This window comes from Harpia harpyja, chromosome 12, assembly GCF_026419915.1.
Source record: "Harpia harpyja isolate bHarHar1 chromosome 12, bHarHar1 primary haplotype, whole genome shotgun sequence".
Classification (NCBI taxonomy): Eukaryota; Metazoa; Chordata; class Aves; order Accipitriformes; family Accipitridae; genus Harpia; species Harpia harpyja.
In genome coordinates this window covers 17,702,585-17,715,104 of record NC_068951.1, presented here as the reverse complement: position 1 = coordinate 17,715,104, position 12,520 = coordinate 17,702,585, and the positions used below count along the sequence as shown (strand labels likewise).

At 37.0% G+C, this 12,520-nt stretch overlaps 1 protein-coding gene across 11 annotated transcripts in view; it reads left to right on the top strand.

Annotated features, from left to right (window-relative positions):
- The window catches only part of STAG1 (stromal antigen 1), a 207,162-nt gene that overhangs the window by 72,091 nt on the left and 122,551 nt on the right, over positions 1-12,520 (top strand). For 9 of the 11 annotated variants that reach the window (XM_052804003.1, XM_052804002.1, XM_052803998.1 and 6 more), the window contains one exon: positions 7,699-7,795. The exons of 1 other annotated variant lie outside the window; for it this stretch is intronic. In XM_052804003.1, coding sequence (XP_052659963.1) covers positions 7,699-7,795 — 97 coding nt within the window. Of the gene's footprint in view, positions 1-1,938; positions 2,024-7,698; positions 7,796-12,520 lie in introns of those variants that run through there. One more of the 11 variants, XM_052804006.1, reaches the window with a different exon arrangement.

The following is a 12,520-nucleotide window of genomic DNA, read 5'->3' as shown; positions in this document are numbered from 1 at the left end:
TGTCCTTTGTTGTATTTTAACAATGCTGTATTCTCTGACTTGAGGGATGGATAATAACTTTGGGTTTCCCCAAAGTGTCTCAAAAACTCCTTAGGAGTTTAAGCATGCATTCTCTAAAGTTTACAGGGTAAAATAACTGCAACTATTATTGACATTTAAACTAGTATTTCATTTTCATACTGCTAGATGGATTTCTTCTGCAGCCTAATCTTGCTTTGCTTTTGGTTGTATGCTACTGAATTAAAAGAAAAACAAAATCAAAACTAGGTACATGTTTTCACACTTGTTATACTAGGAAGAATTTAGCCATCAGATGAACCATTAATTAATTAGAAGGGTATCCCTTAATACCAGCTGAATTTTTCTGCAGTTGTCACACAAGACTTCTTTTCCCTTTTGATGTAATAAGATGTAGGATGATTTTCCTGTTAATGTGAACACATGTGCCAGTAGTGCAGTGTGTCAAAGCATTTGTACCTGAAAATACCCATTACACTTACTGCTGGAGAAGTCTCTTGCTCTCCAGAATGTCATCATTTTTTTAAGTGTCTGGGCTGATCTGTGAACCCTTTACAAATTGCGCTAGCAAAGGAACTTGAATTGTGTTTTTTAATAAATTGATGGGGGTCTCTTACTGGAATAATTGATTTTGTTTCTGCACTCCTCTAAGGATTTTTTAATTCTCATGTTCAACGTATATGAATAGTTTTGATGCTTTGTAGCATCTCAGAACCATTTGTGCCCATGATTGGCCCAGCTTAAACAGACACAGCCCCTTGGAAATTGTGAGAGATTAGCACCTACAAAAATTCTGTACCACAGTAGAAAATCTACTTGGTATGAGGCCGTTGGATGGTCCACCCATTGTTTCTGAGGACTCAGGTGAGGAAATGCAGCTCTGAGCAGTGCGGATCTGCTGTGGCAAGAGTGCTCGTCCTCAGTAGTTCCTGTGATTTTAATCCATTTGAAAGAAGGCTTTTCAGAAAGTGCTTGCTGGGTGTTAGCAAAGTGTGAACTCCTTCGTAATTTAAAATGACCATCTTTCGAGGAAAAAGAATAAATGGCAGCTTCTCAATCTACAGTTCTTACTTATCAACCTTATACTAGGTTTTTCAATGACTGTATATTAGACTTATTGCCTGCAATTTGGAATGCAACCAGTCATCTTCAAGTCTAATGCACAGTCTTAAATTGCACATACTTTGATGTGTTAGGAACTACCTTCTCCTCAGTAACTGTCTGTGTAATTACTTCAAGCTTCACAAAATTTAACCTTAAAAGACTTCTTTTTAAAAAAACCTGCACAGATTCACTTAAAAAAACCTTTCACACAGAGCATTATAGGCCTTTCAGTTCTTGCCTTTCTTTCCCTGTGTTCCTATTTTCAGTGTACTCTAAGTTCTTCTCACTGTCTGTTAAAGCATATTTTCTAGCTTTTATCTTCTCTTTGGGCTGTTCTTTATACAGATAATTAAAATATTTAATTTCACTGTGCATTCCTCTTTTGTTTTAACAAGCTTCGAATTTCATTTAAGTAACTTCGGGTTTTTGGCAGAAGATATATTATAAGCTTTGATTTTGTTTTTTTTTCCTACCTTCAATGTAAACATGCTGCGCACCCATTCTAGAGTCATTTTTTTTTCTGTCATATTCACTGCAAATGAAGCATGTCCAGGATCAGTTGTATGAAATGGCAAATTATTTAAATGTTCTTTATATTTGATTTGCCTTGGTTTACAGTTGACTACACTTGAACATGCACTTTGTATATAACGTCATTTGTTTTCACTTTGTGTTAGTAGCCCTGGTGCCAGATTGTTACTTAATTTAAATTGTGAAATAGCTTTTTCTGAAATAAACTTTCGTTAATATTTAGTGGGACTGTGCTAATTTACACGAGCTGGCAAGGTATCATCTGCAGTTAGTCCCTCGGGTTCCTTCAGTACTTAATGCTCCTAAATGTAGTAATGTTCTTGCATTGAAGGAGTATGAAATGGATTCATAGCTGTAAAGCCTCCAGGAGGTAATAAGATAACTAGCTTCGTTATTGCATTCATTGCATCAGACTTTCGCTTTTACTGGCAATCTGAGCTGCTGTTTCTCTTCAATACTATAAAATGTTCCTATTTATCTTTTAGCAGACTTTGAGATGTGAAGGACAATATATCTGCAAGTCTCTGTGATTGATTTTAAGTTGTTTACTCAGACTATGGATCTATTCTGCTGCTTGCTTGACTTTCTATAAGTTCCTTATTTCTATAGAGTTTCCTGTTTGGCATATTCTTCAAATTATGCTGCATGGTAGTTCTTAAAACAGATTCACCAGAGAGTTAATTTCTGTGAGATTCTCTTGAAAGCTGTTATGGGCTTTTGAAAATCTCTGTACTGTCTGTGTATTTGTGCTATACATCATCTGCCATTTGCAGAAGACCTTGATGTTTCACTCAGTTCTCGTAAGAATAGAAGCGTTTTCAGATTAAAAAAAAATGCTTAAGAGTCTCATTTTTGTAACGTGTACTTGTATGGACCTGTTACACCAACTGACCCAGAGATGTGGTGCATCTATGTGTATATATATCTCTATATATGTACATATATGTGTGTGTATGTGTATATGAATGAATAGCTGGTTTTTGACAGCAGGGAGTGAAAGGGGGTCATGTGGGTGTTACTGGAGTAATCTTGAGGTTTTATGTAACTGAGCTAGATAATTTTTTACTTTGCTTAAAATTTAGTTCCAATACTCCTTGCCTTACTCCAATCTGGTAAAGAAGATGAGAAGCTACAGAGTTTTTCGTGCAATTTCTCATTCGTTGTGCTTTATAACCTTGTTGTCAAGGGAGCCTTTTCCTTCTGCACATGCATTGAATTTGGTGAATCCCAAAAGCATGGATTTCCTGCACCTGGGCAGAGTGCTGTAGCACATGTACTGTAGATCTTGTGCTTCCCAGGAATGCTGAATTTATCATGTTTTTCATGCACAGCATGCAAGTGCACATTTCCTATAGTAAATCCATGCTCTCTGCTGCATCTGAAGGTAAAAAACTTCTAGAAGCAGATGGGTACCACCAGAACAACTCATGCAGTCTACTCCTACCATCTTTCGTAAGTGTTTTGCAGAAGTAGGCAACAAGACTCATGTGGGGATGAATTCTTCTGGTGGATGGAGCCCACTTGTAGCTACCTCCTTTCCAAAGGGCTAACTGGTCCTTCCCTCCTCCTGTTGTCACATGTGCCTTCACTGCAATATCAATTCTGTGTTTGTGACAGATGACAGAGAGGGGGCAGGGCAGGATATCTCTGGCAAGATGGTGACCATATGTGGGTTGTTGCCCTGAGTTTGCTCTTTGCTTATGTCTGAGAAGCTCTTGAAAATGGGGTGACTGCATGGAGGCTGCTAATAGGATAAAATCATTCTGGAGCGTTTCCTGTAACCTGTGCACTGTTGGTTAGAAATCTTTGTTTTTAATAGGAGTCTTTCTCTCTGTGCATGTTTATGCAAAATAATTCCTTTTCTGGCAATGATTGCTTGTTGCACCATTTGCTACACTATTGCCTGTTTGATTTCTTTTTCACTTGTATTTGACCTTTTTCCTGGTGTTTGGATTACTGCTGATTTTTCTTGGTTCAGTTGATACTTATCTCTATTTTAGGTCTGATGTGTATAATTTTTTTTTTTCATCCTAGTGTTTTCAGTTTTTATAGCTCTTTTCTGTTACCTCAAAAGTCAACAGTTTGATTAAGTTCCAACTGTTGTAGCATATGTAGTCTGGCTTCATTATCTCCTGTTGCCTTAAACTGTAATCTCTAAAAAAATTTACCAACAAGCATGCCAAATGTGCATGAGGAGTTGAATGATGCAGATCTGTGGGTGTTATTTTGATTTTGATACACTGAAAATACCCCTCTCATTTTTAGGGATTAGTGAATACAATTTGTGTGACTGTACTGATGCTGACAGGTCAGGTGCCTGTATGTGACTTGTCACCCTAAGATCCTCAGACAATCAGTGGAGATCTACTTAGTGTAATCATGAGCATTTTTAAGAAGAAGCCATCTCGTCTCACTGTGCATACCTGCTCTAGACAGATGAATTATGCTGACAAATCCACTGACAATATATTGACTATATATGTGTATGCATGTGTGCACACACATACACACTATGTTGAGTATAAAGGGAGTGACTACCTTGTGTGACTACACAGGCTGTGTATGTGAAGTTAGGTAAAATGAATCCTACCCAAACATTCAAAATTTTAGTTAAAGCTTTGTCAATCCTCTGCTAGGTCCAGACGACACAGGAGGCAGTCTTTGCCTGCTATCCCTGCTCAGAACCTTCGCTCTGATTTTGCTGCTTTCTTTATCTACTGCTGCCACTAAAGACTCTGCATTGCCTCAAGTCTGGTCCGTGAGTCTTGAGATTAGCTGCTTGTCTTTATTTTTCTGTGAATTGCATTATGATTCTGGGTTGAAAATACAAGTACTATACTAGATAGGACAGAGTGGGCCCTTACTGCTCAAGGACATAGCATGTGCCTCACAATTCTTTTTGTATGAAGAGACAAAATGTATCAGAAGGGAGATGAGCTGCACTGATGCTATGGTTTTAAGGTAGTGATGCAAAAATCAGTTAAATAATAGTTTAAAAGAAGCAGAAACAAAATTGAAAGATATTCCTGCAGGTGTCTCCCCTCCACTCCCCCTTTTTTTTAGTCCAGATGGGTTCACTGGTAATATTTATAGTACAGTTCAGAAACAGTTGCAGTGGTACAGCTGAAGGGGCAGTATGTTGTAGCAAGAAACAGGAGTAAGACTGAATGTGGAAAGGAGTCTCGCAGGCCAGTCTTGCTTGTACAGGGAATGTTTTATGTGAAACTAGACTGTGGGCAGTGCACAGATGCTGGTGACCTAGTTATTAAGACTCAGGAAAAGCATCTGAGATTTCTCAGGCTCAGAGAAGAATATAGTAGACTTCAGAAACCGGTAAGAGATGTGTGACAAGAGTGAGCAAAGATAAAGACATGGCAGTATTTCTGTGCAAGCCACATGGCACAGAGTAGGTTTATTCTACCTGAAAGGAGGTGACCAGACAGAAGCATGGAAAATACAAATAGGGGTTTGAAGTTTGTTTTCTCATCTTCCATAAGAATTAGGTCACATCAAATAGATCTAGCAATTGTCAAGTTTAAAACAACACAATTATTCTTTTTTTGCAGTGAATAATTAACCCTTGAGAAACTGCTGCAAGGTGATGTAGGTATAAAACTTTCTGGTTTAGGCAGACACATTCATGAGAGAAGAAATATGCTCGGGTCCTAAGGGTCTGGGAGAGTAACTTGGAAGTATCAGTGTATTCTTGCCCTGTTCTTATGCTTTTCCCTATATCTATAAGCCCTGTTGGGCAGGTGAACCTGTGGTCTGACCCAGCACAGCTGCTATTTTCTTCAGTGAAAAAAATAGCTGCTGGCAAATGCATGTTGTTCTCATATCTATGGTAACACAGCTGTTCAAACAAATCTTTTAAGTTGGTAGTACACCAGCAGTCTGGTCATTAAGTTTTGTCAATATTTGGTTTAGTAAATAATTTTTACATTTGGCTACCTTTGATTTTTATATGCCTTGGAGAATTCTGCTGATTAGTTGAAATGATTGATACTTACAGGAACAGGTCTAAATTCATTATGAAATAACAGTGAAGCATTCTAGATAACTGGTTTTGTGCTGCTGCTTCATTTTTCCTCAACTTGTGTTAAGATTAATTAGAGGCCAAGACTTCCTTTTTCATTTCTTCTAAGTAACAGATGAACCTCTTCCTAAGATTGCTTCTCCTACTGGGCACGCATGTGTGTGTGTATTGGTAGACAAAACCTGTAAAAATTTAGTTTCCTGGCAAACTGAATGTTTAGAGATTCATGCTGATTGTTGAATAACATGGTAATACTGGTAAGTCTCATCCTGTCTTGGGTTAAGAACGAGTATAGGGATCTGTGTTAAACATGGAGTGTTTTGGCTCAGTTCATGTGTATGTCTCTAGTACATACACAACTGTTTTGCTGCTTCCCTTTTCTTATACATTTGCTAAGGTCCCACTGGTGATCAGGGCAGTTTGCACTTGGATAAGCTAGAAACTGCAGAGGGATTTTTCAAGATCCTATCCTTACATCTACTAGTTTAGCAAGAGGCCAAATTTTTTAAGAGGTTGAATTGTTTGGATTTTGTCTTTTCTGTTAATTCCTTTTCAGCACGGCTGCATGGGGATGGTGGTGGTGGTGTGTGTGTCTGTTTAGGATTTTTTTAATTAATTTTATACAAATTCATTGTAAACCTGAACTCTCCAAAATAAAATAATCCATTTGCAAGGTGCATTCTGATAGCATAATCAGGCTTCTCTTAATGAATGCTGCCACATGTATGGAACAGTAAAGATTTCTTTTTTTTCCTCATAAAATAAGTAAAACGTAGTAATAAAATAAGTAAAACATAGTATTTGGTTACATTAAATATACATAATTCCTTACCTTCAATGTTTATGTAACTGAGGAACTTGGAATACTGTATTTTAGTGACATGAAAGGAAGCCATAGTTGTCTTCCTTAAGCATGAAGCAGGCTTAAGAAGGACCTCACACAACCCTCTTGCTTTTCTAGAACAGTTTTTAAACTTTTCCATAGCTCTTTTGTTTGCTTTGTCCTCATTGCTTCATTTTACCTACATCTGGAGTTTTAAAAGTTGTGGGTCTGCGCAGCTCTGATAGGTTTCTGTAGTCAGAACTGTAGGGTAAAGTATCTGTATGGGAAGCAGCTATAGGCTTTGCCACATTTCCTTTCAGCTGATGTATATCTGCCATTAACTCTTTCTGATACTGTGATTGCACTTTCATTTTGATTGGCAAAATTAATTTAGTGCCCTTTCTCATCAAGCTACTGAGGCACATTTTCTGTCCCTGGAGATTAATGTATGACAAATGACAAACGTTTTTGACACCTGTATGCTTTCTGTCCTCCTCCCTGATATTATTCATAATAATGACTGCGTGCTATGCCTGTGTATCAGTGATTATAAAAATATCTCCTGGCTACTTATAGTTCTGAGTGCAGTCTGAAACTGTGACTCAGCTTCATATACTGTGATTCAGGTGGCTTATTGACTCCCAAACACTGTAAGACCAACTTCTGTGTAATATTTTTATTTACCAAGTACTCCTCATTGCATTCTGTCTTCCTGAATTATTTACAGTGTTTCTGAATGACTGATACACTACTTTGGCCTTTATAAATACTGAGATGTTCACTACGCAATATAAATCCAGTTTTTATCCCAAAGTGTTTCTACTCATCAGTTTTCTCAGAATATATGTTGGTCATTCTGAATGGAATCAGTGTTTGTTTTTTCAACACAATTTCAAAACTGGATAAATACTGTAAGTAGAGTTTTGAGGAATTACAGTAATTTCAATTTGAATTTGTGTTTATACATTTATAATACCAGAAAACGATCTATATAGTTCTGTTCTCCAACAATATTTGTTCTGTCTCCACCCTGAGAGAAGGTGTATAGATTTCTGAATTTGTACACATGTATAATATGCAAAATAAATGCTCAGTTATAAAATTATATTCTGAAAAGAATAAGTCATTTGCTTTTAATAAAACACTTTTTAAGAGTCTCTGATAAGTATTCTTTTTTTCTTGACAGTCTGTGGTGGACGACTGGATTGAATCATATAAACAAGACAGGGACATAGCACTTCTGGATTTAATCAACTTCTTTATCCAGTGTTCAGGATGTCGAGGTACAGAACGTTGGAAACAAGTTGTATAGAATAAATCTGACAGTCATACAAACGTGTATTAGTGCAAATGCTGGTAAAGATGTGGGAGACACATGGATTGGTACTCCTCATATGTATGGTTTATATAGAAATATTGTCTACATTCAAGAATAATTTTATTTAAAGCTTGTTTGTCAAGGGCCTACGCTTTCTTTTTCTCACTTTCCTGTCATCATCCTAAAGTGTACAAATCCTCACAGAGGCACTCTATTCGTCAGCAAAAGGACACAAAAGATCTGTTAATCAAGGTAGGCGTATCTTTACTTCCCCTTTCTGTTCCTTCCCCTTTTTATTACAAGAATTAGTAGGTGTAGCTATACCCTAACTTTGCTATTTTTTCTTTCTTTCTAGGAAAATGATGGGTTTTTAATCTGAAGAGGAAGGGATCAGGCTTCAGTTGACTTTGATTAGCAAGAAAGATTTCTTCTGGATGAAGCACCAATCTTATTTCTTCCTCTGTAACACTTTATCAAGTCAGCATCAAGTGGCCTGCCTTTTATATCCTGTTTAAGCAGTCTCCATTACCAGGCATGTGGCAGTCAGTCTTTCTAGCATTCTGTTGCCACACTGTACCTTCTAATGAATTTTTCATGTGTTGTCTTCTTTCAGTTAACTCAGCCTTGAAAAGAGAGAATGATAGAGCTCTGTTCTCTCTGTAGCACCCAGAACCAAGCTATTTACTGTTTCCTGATACTTCCTATAATTTGCTTTGAGTAGAGTTGAAAATAACCCACAATTCAGAAGTTCTTCATTTTGTAACTGATACGGGAATATACCTTTAGACATCAAATGATCTGGGTAGAAGTCCCTTTTCTTCCTTCTTAAGTGTAAGGTGAAGTCCCAAGTACAGCATCAGAGAAAAGAAATGTGAGCCGTCAGCAGCTTCAGCAACCCTTTTTCATAGCTTAAGGAAATAAACTTATTTTGTGGATGACATGAAAGACTGAAGCTCTGGAAGCATTCCGTGAAAGGGCTGAAGCTTATTAGGGTTTAGATCACTGGCCTGTGTCAATGTCTGTACTGTTCACACAGATTCCCTAAAATATTTTTCAGATTTATTTGGCAGCTTATGTGAAAGTAGTTGTGTTCTGTTTGCTTTTTTTTTTAACACTCTTCTAAAGGTGTATGTGAAAAAAAAAAAACCCACAAGCTTCTTTCTAAGAATTTGGGCTGCATTAAACCAAAGGGATCCTTGGCCATATGTTTTTATTCTTGTTGACGCAAGCTTTTGGTGGAGGCATGTTATAAATATCTTCATTCTCCTGCTGCTCTCTAATTTCTACTTCCTTTCGTTCTCCTTGTTAGAGAAAGTAGCAGTCTTATAATCTCAGAAGATTTGTATTTTTTAAACCTCTTGTTACTGACTGATGCAGGCTGAATGCCTGCTGTCAACCATATGCTGCTGAAGCAATTGCTTCCCAGAAAAGCTTTCTGTTATTGGCTGTGAAGCAGCAGCGCTTCAAGTGGCCGATGTCATTTACTTTTACTTTTTTTTTTTTTTTTTTTTTTTTTAAAAGGTGAGTTTCTATCCATTTTCAGTATTCTGCTTTGTACCCTCAGAGATGTCTCTTGCTTTAGTAGCCTTCTGGTCCTGAACAGCAATGATAGGAGGAAGGAAGCACAAATGACTTATCCCCTGAGTTTATAGTGTGGGGGATTTATTTCTGTGTTGGAATTTTTGCAGTGGGTAGAGTAACAGCTGTAAAACAGGGTTAAAATCCTGGCAGACAGTTCTGTTCTTTCCAATTTCCAGTAACATGCCTGTTTTCTAGAATCATTAAAAACTTTATCAGAAGAGAGTGGATTTTATTGATAGTCCACTTAGGGTAAAATGCATACTAAACTGTCCTTAATGGAAATGGGGTATGGAAATCTGGGGATGTTCTGTATTTTGTGAGTAAGACCAAGTTTCTTTTTCATGGGAAGATTATATGCTCTATTATGACATTTTTATTTCCCTTTAAAGATTTTGTTGACATTTTTGTTTGTTTCCATTTCTGATAAATAACAGCTCCTCATGAATGTCAATGGCGGCTTTATCTTCCTTAATATTCCTTAATTTTCTTCTTTTTCAGTTTGCTCCACTAACACTGTCTGGGATTCTCCGGCCTTCTTTCCCAATGTTGGATCTAAATGCTTACTGATAATATATCTAACTTTGTGATCATTAACTTGGAAGGGAGGAGGACAACTAGCTTGGGAGGAGGTTCCTCAGGAAGCTTTGAAAGTGGTGCTAGGTTTATAAATCTATCATTTTAACAGTGCTTAGAATTATTTGATATCTATGTAAAATACACTTAGCTTAACATTTCTTTCAAAAGTTTTAAGCAGGGGAAGAGTGTGTACCTATTTTCTGACTTAAATTAGAAATAATTTAGGCACTAAACTGTTTTATTTAGCAACAGTATTGACCTTGACAAAAATATCTTTGTGTTTAGAGAAACATTGATTTTTAGATATTTATCCCATTCTCTTGGGCGGTGCATACGCTTGAATGAACCTCTTGGCATCCTCGAGCTTTGCTTAGAGATGTTCCTGAAATGAGAAGTGGTCTCTTGTAAATATGAATAAGCAGGCATGTTATGTAAATTATTAATATTAAAAAATTGTAAAATTAATAAATTTTTCAGGTGAACTTTAAAGATCTGTGCAACTTAAAATTGAATAAATATAAACCAAATATTCAAGCACGGCTGTCCTTTGTCAACTCTTCTGAGTATCTATTTAATCAGTTACTTTCTATAGAATGTGTTCTGGTTCATACGATAATGTCCATTAAAACATGAGAGATTTGGTTTTAGCATGACTTCAGTAATCTTTCTGGGTTTTTAAAGGATCATTTGGTATAAATTAGAAGTTTGTCCTATTGAACTACCAAAAGCATCTCAATTCAACAACTAGATTTGCACGGGAGTTAAAAATCACTTTTCATGCCATCTTTCCACTAGTTTGCCTGTTCAATCTGTACATTTGTTGCCTCTGCTGATTTTGATTACAAAGAAGTGAAAATAGTTTCTTAAAGAATTTTTCCTTTATCTTGCTGTTTTTTTCTTCAAGAATACCAACAAAAATCCCTGCCTTTCACAGTTTGCCTGTGTAGTCTTCTCCATGATGGTACATTGTATTTCTGTGACAGAAAAATGGTTAACAAGGACTGATAAATTCACCTATTCACTTTTTGTTTCCTACTTTTTAAAAATGCATTGCTTCTTCTAGAGGGAGGATCTTGTATCAGATAGTACCTTAGAAAGATGAAAAAGTTAGTTTTTAAATACTTTTTCTTCCTGGAAAAACAGCAAATAAATGCTGTTTCCAGTCCTTGGAAAAAAAATATGTTGGTTTGTTGGTAGTAGGTATTTATTTTCCACAGTATTCACAATCTGTAAGCAGGTGGTGTTGTATTTACCTTCTTACTTCTCTGTCAGGAACTTAATTTAGGGTCTTGCATTTTTAGATAACAGGGAACTTTTTGAATTTAGGTTGTCATAATGATAAACCGATTTTTGAAATAACTTTCACTTGGCTGGGGTTAGTAGTGTATCCATACTACTGAGATTCACATTTCAAATGTTGTAGTTTGGTCTGTAGCATTGTGGATACAGGCATCCTCCTCCTCTCTTGCAGAAGAGTTGCAGATCAGTGTTCAGAGTTTTCTGGGTTTTTTTGAGAGCTCTTTTCCATTGCTTTCTTCTTTGTAGGAACGTATTTTTGCTTTTTTCCTTTTTTTCTTTTCTTTTTTTGAACACTTATGTAAAGCACAGCCTAGTATTCTGAGATCTTTGAGCTAGTTGCAAGCAAGCTGAAATGTCTAATCAGCAATATGCGTGCCCAGGTCTCAGAAGGATTATAACTGTGTCAGTATGATGCTGCATCTGGGCTAATTAGCTCTGCCTCTCAGACTGAGTAATTAGCTCAGGTATCATGCTCTGCTGCTATGACAACCAGGCTGTTTCCATTTCTGGAGCTCCATGGATTTAGAGCTGACTTGGGTATCTGCATTGCTGTCTGCTTTTGCCTTCTGTTATTGATATAAAACAAACAGAAAACCCCGCAAGCACTCTGACCTTTCTACATTTTAAAGGCGCAGAGCCATGCTTGTGGAATTACTATTTTTTTTTTTCCTAACCGGAAGCAATTGGTTGTTGAAACAGCCTCTTAAGCTGTGAAGGACAAACCAACCCATCAAGTCCATGTAAGAGAAAAAGCTTTCTTTTGCAGGGGAAGAAGGTCTCTCACATAGTTGAGAACTACTTGACTGCTTTCAAGTATATAGAGAAATTATTCCCATTCCTTTTCTCCCATCCCTCTCCTTCCTTCTCATTTATTTTCTGATAGGTAAGCCACAAGCCTGTAAATTATTAAGCAGATTTTCAGAAGTGGTTTGAGCACTGCTTCCCCTGCTAGCCTTACCTCTCTCTATCAGACAGCTCTGAGACACCAGTTACTGATGGAACAAAACTGGTGAAACTCCCTTACTGTTAAATTCTTAGCAGTGTTGTAGCCTTCTCTGGATTGCAAGGGGCTCTCCATTTAAGTAGTTTTGTGATTTGGCACACTGAAGTTGTTGTTAGGAGTAGCTGGTGAAGGAAGCAGGTGAATTTCTCTTATATGGTGTTTCTTGTATCTTATTTTTCCCCTCAAAAATCTTCTCTTTAGGTTCTTGTGTGGAATCAAATGTTAATGAAC